The sequence below is a fragment of the Apaloderma vittatum genome, unplaced genomic scaffold (assembly GCF_000703405.1).
Source record: "Apaloderma vittatum isolate BGI_N311 unplaced genomic scaffold, ASM70340v1 scaffold10282, whole genome shotgun sequence".
NCBI lineage: Eukaryota > Metazoa > Chordata > Aves > Trogoniformes > Trogonidae > Apaloderma > Apaloderma vittatum.
The window spans coordinates 1-7,038 of record NW_009701875.1 but is presented as its reverse complement, the minus strand read 5'-3'; the positions used below and the strand labels follow the sequence as shown (position 1 = coordinate 7,038).

The 7,038-nt window shown below is 53.5% G+C and overlaps 1 protein-coding gene across 1 annotated transcript in view; it reads left to right on the top strand.

Moving 5' to 3' along the window:
- Positions 1 to 5,492, top strand: part of WDR59 (WD repeat domain 59) — a gene marked incomplete at its 5' end in the record, with an annotated part of 20,900 nt that extends 15,408 nt beyond the window's left edge. Inside the window, 6 exons of the mRNA XM_009879320.1 lie at positions 1,444 to 1,556; positions 2,595 to 2,742; positions 2,836 to 2,902; positions 4,230 to 4,356; positions 4,451 to 4,593; positions 5,240 to 5,492. Of these exons, the coding sequence (XP_009877622.1) occupies positions 1,444 to 1,556; positions 2,595 to 2,742; positions 2,836 to 2,902; positions 4,230 to 4,356; positions 4,451 to 4,593; positions 5,240 to 5,475 (834 nt within the window). The remainder of the gene's footprint in view (positions 1 to 1,443; positions 1,557 to 2,594; positions 2,743 to 2,835; positions 2,903 to 4,229; positions 4,357 to 4,450; positions 4,594 to 5,239) is intronic.
- Between the last annotated feature and the right edge of the window lie 1,546 nt (positions 5,493 to 7,038).

The window sequence follows — 7,038 nt, the reverse complement described above, 5'->3', positions numbered from 1 at the left end:
TCCAGCAGCTGTTCCCAGCAGTCTCTGGAGGGTGATTTGAGGCCTATGGAACAGCCGTGGAGGTGGTCTCTACCTCTTGGCATCGAGCGGTCCCTCGCCAGGAGTGCCGGCAGAATGTCTCGTGCCCTTTGCCGAACCGAGCGAAGCACATTTTTCAGGGAATTCCTGCGGGCGAAGCAAGGAGCGCAGCCTGCTTTCGAGTCAGCACATGGAGTAACTGTGCAGAGAGTTGCCTAGCTGCTGTCAGCGTTTTGCTCCGTGATTTTGTCTTCCTTGTGTAATCGTTCCGGCTGTTCGACACTCGTCTGTGCTGGCACTGGGAGCTAACTGCAGCTGCCTTCTCCCTGAGAGAGCTTGAGCCCAGGGACCCAGCCCTAAACCGGGGCTGGCCACTTAATCTTCAGCTAGTAAGAGAAGAAAAATGGTTATTGTGGCCCATCCTTCTCCGTGTGGTGAGTCCATCGCAATGGGCCCAAGGTTTGACAGGACTCAGGAGCACGTGGAAGGGATGGGAGTGAGCTGGTGCTGCCAGCGTCTCTCCTGTTGCCTTTCTGTGCTCTCGTGCACCCAGACCCATCCTTGTTTCAGTTTCTCTCCTGGTTTATCTCTGGTTTTGCAGTGAGCAGCTGTGGGGCTACTGTTCCCAGCTGTTCTTTGTACTGGGAGCATGTGGTGGTTGTTTTCTTTACTTCTCCGTGTTGTCAGCTCTGTGATTTCTGCTCTCTTTCTGGCGCCGCGCTCCTTTTCCTACCCTGCTCTTTTCTCGTGCCAGACTTGGAGCTTTGGCTTTTCCCTGGAATATTCTAACTGCCTCATTTTAACAGGCACACCAGAAAAAAAACAGTTCAAGATCAGTGGTACAGAGACTGAAAAGATGAAACTGTTTTCAGAGTAGAGGATGATAAGTAAAGGAGAAATCTCCTGTGAGATAGTTGAACTGTTGGAATAGAAATGGCAAAGCGAACTCCTGTCCCTGTCGGGCTGTGCTAGGAGAAAGAGGTGTTCAGTAACGCTCACAGCTAATGGAAAGATAACTTTTCATGCAAATAACGATTTGCCGACAAACTTTCTGCCAGCAGACATCTCAAAACCCAAGAACTACATTGAATCTAAGCCCTTTTGAGGTTTGCGAGTATGAAACACACCAAGAGGTCTGTTAAGCTACCCCGACAAGTCTGTTAGACTATAGACTATTCTTTTTCAAAGTTTAACGCAAATCCAACGCAAGAGGGACAGGGAAAGCTTTGGATTTATGTTACTCTAGATACTATTTGTGACACAGAAGCAAAACTGCTCCCTGCTGCTGGAAGGAGGGGAGGGGAAAAAGAAAAAAAAGGCATGCTCCATGATTATCTGTCTGCAAGTGAATTTGTGCACACCTGTGCCCTGGGAGTGTGGTTATTTCTAATTGTAGCTTTGACGCTTTTCCTTCCTGTCTGCCAGGTTTGGTCACTGGCCATGGTAGCCACTGATCTCTGTCTTGGACCGAAGTCTGACCCAGATTTGGAGATACCTTGGGCGCAGCATCCATTTGGACGGCAATTACTGGAGTCCCTGTAGGTGTCTGGATGCCGGGGAGGGGTTGGGGAATGGTTGCTGAAGCAGAGCCCTCCATAACTACCTATGTCATAAGGCATCATTTCAGACTTGGAAAAAGACCACAGCTTGTTTTTGTTTTTTTTTTTTACTTCTCTCAAGCCTGATACGCACCAAGAAGGGAAGCCGCAAATATGTTTGAGTATATCAAACGTTTGGCCGCCCCGTCTACCACCCAGGTCGTCTTCGGCTGGCATTGAGCAATAGGTCAGGTACAGCTGGAGCTCTGCTCTCCAGCCTGCCCGCAATGCCTGAGGTCGAGATTTTGGTCGGTGCAGCCAATTTGCTCGCCTTCAAATTCCCCTGTTTTTTTCCTGGGAAATCATTCCACTGCTCTCAAAGCCACGTGTTAGCTGGAGATGTGCCAGTGAATCTGTTCGGGAGGGGATGTAATTAGTAATTGATATTATCTGTTGATACGCCCTGTTTGGAGATACAGGATTTGGACGGGGTACTTTGCACACCCTTGCTTGACCTGGCTCTTCCCTGCTGTGAGGCAGCAGCGGGAGTTCTGCTGAAGTTCTGAAGAACTGAAGTTCTGAAGAACAGGTAGTTCTTCATCACTCTCAGTCTTCGGAGCAATCAAGAACTTCCCAGGCATCCAGAAAGCCCATGATGGGGTTTTCCCACGTGATCTAAATGCGGGATGCTTGCATGTAGAGATGGTTTGGATTGGTGACTGGGGTTGAGTCTGATGGCTCCACTTAAAATCAGTTCTGTGGATGTTCCGGAAGCTGCACAAACTTGGGATCATCAGGCCACGAGCCTCGCTGGATTCTCCCAGCTGGTTGGCTGCGAGCATTTCCTGAAGGAGGACTTGGCTCCTCAGAGGTGCCACAGGAAGGACAACCCTGCAGGACACATGTGCCTGCTGCAGGCGGTAACGTCACCTGGATTGATTTATGCAATAGGCTCAAAATTAGCTGTCCCGGAGTCTCGATGTTTTTGCCGCTGAGCTCTGCACCATCTCATACCGTCTTGTCTTTTTCGTTTCCCAGGCTGGCTCATTACTCGCAGCTCCACGACGTGCAGACCCTGGCCATGCTGTGCAGCGTGTTTGAAGCCCAGTCCAGGTTACAAGGGTGCCCGAATTCCTATGGCCCCTTCCCTCAGCGTGCCTCCAACCTGGCCTCCCACAGCCGATACGTATGACTGCTCTTTCTTTCCCGTTTCTCTTGGCTACCTTTTGAACACCTCTCAAGTAGCTGATGTGATTTCCTTTCCTTTTCCCCTCAACAGCCCAGCTTTACCTCCTCTGGCTCCTGTTCCAGCATGTCAGATCCTGGCACCGGAGGCTGGAGCATAGGTACTGAGACATGGATAGTGAACAGAGGAATCTCCCTCCCTTCTGGCCGGGGTTTTGGCTTTGAGAGCAGCTTCTTGGGGTTTGGCCTCTGTGACTTCATGGCTGGAAGCGAGCAGGGCTTGTAGTAACCATGTCCTGCCCCTTCTGACTTGTGCGGCATGTTGGCCTGGCTGGGCTTTGGAGAAGCTGTCGCAGATGCCCTGGGCTTACCGAGCTCAGCCCCTGGATCACGGGTAACCCAGAGCCAAGAGCTCCCACAGGTGCCTTTTCCAGTTGGAGATAAAGAAAGAGAGAGCCCGATTTGTACCGGTTTGCTCCCAGCCTGGCTATAGCAGCACTCGGGGTGACTGCCCCCATGGTTCCCAGATTGGTTCTCTGTCACCTTCCTAGATTTTGAGGTCAGGCTGACTGACCTGCAGTTCCTCGGGTCCTCCTCCTCGTCCTTTTTGAAGGCAGGGGTGACACTTGCTGTCCTTCAGTCCTCAGGCATCTCTCCCAGTCACTGCTATCATTCAGCGATTGGTGAGAGCGGCTTCACAATGTTGTCAGCCGGCTAATTCCCTCGGGTTGGGGGGTAGAAAGCAGTGCTGTGCTTTCTCCTGTCACTGGAAAAACAGCAGCGGTGGGGAAGGTTGGATTCTCGGTGCTGTGAGCACTTAAGGACGTTTTCTGCTGAGCTGTGAAAGTGTCAAAGAAAAGTCACTTTTAAGGGCTCCAGTGTCAGAGCTGACAGCTGATTCCTTGTGATACACATGGCCTGGGGCAGCCTCAGCCCTGTCAGCACCCAAGGCGTGACTTTTCAGGGCAATATCAAGGCATCGGTGACACGGGGAAGAGCAGAGAATGGGGGTTAGCAGAGCCAGTGTTGTCTTGCAGCGGTCATTAGCCATCTTCTCCCTGCCCCTGGGGCAATCCCTTACGTACTACAGAGGCCCCTTTACGTAACTGCAGCCGTGGCGAGGAGAGTCCTCCCTGTCTAGGAAAGAGGAGTCTGGGTCCGTTGGGAATAACATTTCCAAGCAATCTCTGTGGGATTGATTGCCTGGATACTTTTTGTCTGAAGTGGAAGGCAAGGAGGGATTCCTCCATGTTGGATTTCTCTTCCTGAGGGTCCCCATGACCAGAAGTGCAGAAGAAGCTTGGCAGGCGTGGGTTGGCACTTGATTTTCAGAGGCAGGGCAGTGTTAGTGAAATGCAGAAAACGATAGGAGAGTGTTTTGGAGAGAAAACTGGAATGTGCGAGCGCGTGGTCTCCTTCCTCACCCACCCCAGTTTAGGCGAGGTTGTGCCTTTTGAGGTCACGCTCACGACCTCTCGATGCTTTCAGCAAACAAAGACACGGAGCAGGGCTCCGCTCCCTGGTGCGAGTCTTCTCCGGATGACTTCCGCTACGGAAACCTGACGTACCCCGATCACCGGGAGCGTGAGAAGGACCAGCATGAGAAAAACAAGAGGTGGGTTACAGCGTGCCTTGGGGGTACTCAGGGCTTGCAACCGGAGTCTCTGGGAGTCAGATCAGGTGGATGAGAACCCTGCTTGTTCCTCTAGGCTCCTGGATCCTGCCAACACTCAGCAATTTGACGACTTCAAGAAGTGCTATGGAGAAATCCTTTATCGCTGGGGGTTGCGAGAGAAGCGAGCTGAGGTTCTGAAGTTTGTCTCTTGTCCTCCTGATCCCCACAAAGGAATCGGTGAGTGCCTGCTTTGGTCTGCTCCCGCTGCCCGGGCAGAGTCACGGCTCTGCCTCGGGAGCTCGGAAACAGGCAGTCGGCATGCGGAACGGGAGGCGTCCGTCGCTCTGCCCAGAGGTTAGCTCTGCCGGCACGTGGTTTTGGCTTCTCCACAGCTCTGGGTGGAGACGAGGCTTGCACGTGTTGGTTCATGGGCTTTGTAGACTGTAACAATCTCTCCAGCAAAGCTGGAAGCACACGTGTTGTTACGCTAGCGACCTTCAGCTCTGTGTGCTGACAGCTTTCCTTTATTTCCTCTCTATAAGAGCCCAAACATGCGCTGTCCTGATGTCGGGTTTTGGGCTGTGTGTAAAATTGCAAGATCTCCAGCTGTGGACGAGCCAGCCAAGAAATAGGCAAACCAGAACATTTCTCCCAAAATATTTTCAGCAGCGTAGGTGCCCACAGCTGCCGCTTAAGGCCAGCTGCCAAAATGTCTTGTTCCCAGGCCTCACGGAAAAGATGCGCCTCGCCTCGGGGGAGAGAAGCAGACGTGAGAGATGCCAGAGAAGCAGCAGTGATCTCCCACGTGGAGAACAAACCGAGACCTCTTAAAAAAAACCCCTCTCCTCCTAATTTTGCTCTCTGTTTCTTCTCCTCCCACCAGAGTTCGGGGTGTACTGCAGCCACTGCCGCAGCGAGGTACGCGGCACCCAGTGTGCCATCTGCAAGGGCTTCACCTTCCAGTGCGCCATCTGCCACGTGGCCGTGCGGGGCTCCTCGAACTTCTGCCTGACGTGTGGGCACGGGGGCAACACCAGACACATGATGGAGTGGTTTCGCACGCAGGAGGTGTGCCCCACGGGCTGCGGGTGCCACTGCCTGCTCGAGAGCACCTTCTGAGCAGTCCTTGACAGCAGGGACTCCCATCAACCGGATTTTTCATATTTAATTCCCAAGCCGTGTTGAATCGGCTCTGCTCCATGCTTTCTGCCACGGGGAGCCGAAGCAGGATGTCGCAGCGCTGCGCCGTGGTGACGAGTGCTTCCAGTATTCCTACGCTCCCCAGGTTCCTCTCGGACCGATTCAACCAAACTCCCTGTGTCCATTGCTGGCGATGGATGCCGGACGAGGAAAACTGCTCTCTCCCACAGAAGGGCGCGTTGAGGTGAGAAGATGTTAAAAAGCTCCTTGGGAGAGGCAGAGCCAAACTCCCTCCAGCTACGCGGCGTCTTTCCAGGTGCCTCCGGGCAGGGGCTCAAAGTGGGTGAAGCAGTTGTCTCTGCTCCAAGAGCAAATAGTCCGCAAGGCTGCGGACTTTTGGAAGCAGCAGGTTCCTTATCTCGAGTGGCCGTTTGCATCGTTTAGGTTACCCTGTAAAGCAAAAGAAGGAAACTGTGTTTTTCAGGATTAATTCCCAAATAGCTTCCTACTCAGTGGTTGGTATCTGGGGCCGGGGCGAGGAGCCCAGCCGTGCACCCGAGGTCGCTAGGAGTAGTTGCTTTCTCCCAGCTGTTTCAGTACCATTACTCTTCAGGCGTCTCCTCCATGTCCTGCTCTGCCCGGGTGGTGTAAAGCACTTTAACCTGCCTGTCCCTGCCTTGGCTGTGACACGTCCTGGTGACCGTGGAAGGCAGCTGCCTTTGGAGTTGGGGATCCACAGCATGGACGGTGGCGTCGGAGGGTGTTTCAGAAAGCCTTTGCTTCCTTGCTGAGAAAACACGAGGAGGACACTTGCTCCGTGCAACTCCCTTTGGTTCTTCTCCAGGCTCTGCAGCAGGATGGGGAATCGACGAATAATTCAAGGTTTGCTGCCAACATGCTTGAGTGATGAGACTCCTGAGCAGCAATTTCTAGGGGAAAAGGGGTTTTGGCGAGGTGGTGGGATTCACGGAGGCAAAAGGTTTGTGCCTTTTCTCCCTGCGGAGCTTTAACTGGAGAATGTACTGGCTCCATACATCTCGTTGGGGCTGTGCCCAGCGGGGGGACGCTGCTGGGCGGTTGCGTGTGGGTTTCGGTCTGAGCTTTGGTTTTGGACAAACGTGTGCTTGGGGAGGTACCGGAGCCCACTGGAGGTACCGGTGCCCCCCATCCCTTTGCGCTAACTTGGGCTGTTGGCTCCTGCCGTGGAATAAAAACAGATGGTGTATCTTAAACATTAAAACTATTTTTTTAAGCGCTGTTCTGATACAACTTGGTCTTGCTGTGCTAGTTCTCCCTCCGTGGCGGGTGGCACTGCACCCCACAGCCCCCTCCTCGCACCCCAAAGCTGGGGGTCCTGCTCCAGATACCTGTGCCTGGTGACAACAGTGACCCTGCAGTTGCTGGGGGGAGCTTGCCAGCTGCTGTTGGGACCCCCAGCCCCGCTGCCTTTGTGTGGGGACGATGTGACAGTGTGTGGCACCCCTAGTGCCACACCGGGCTGGGAACTGCCCACGGGTCGTGACGCGCCTCTTGTGAAAACGA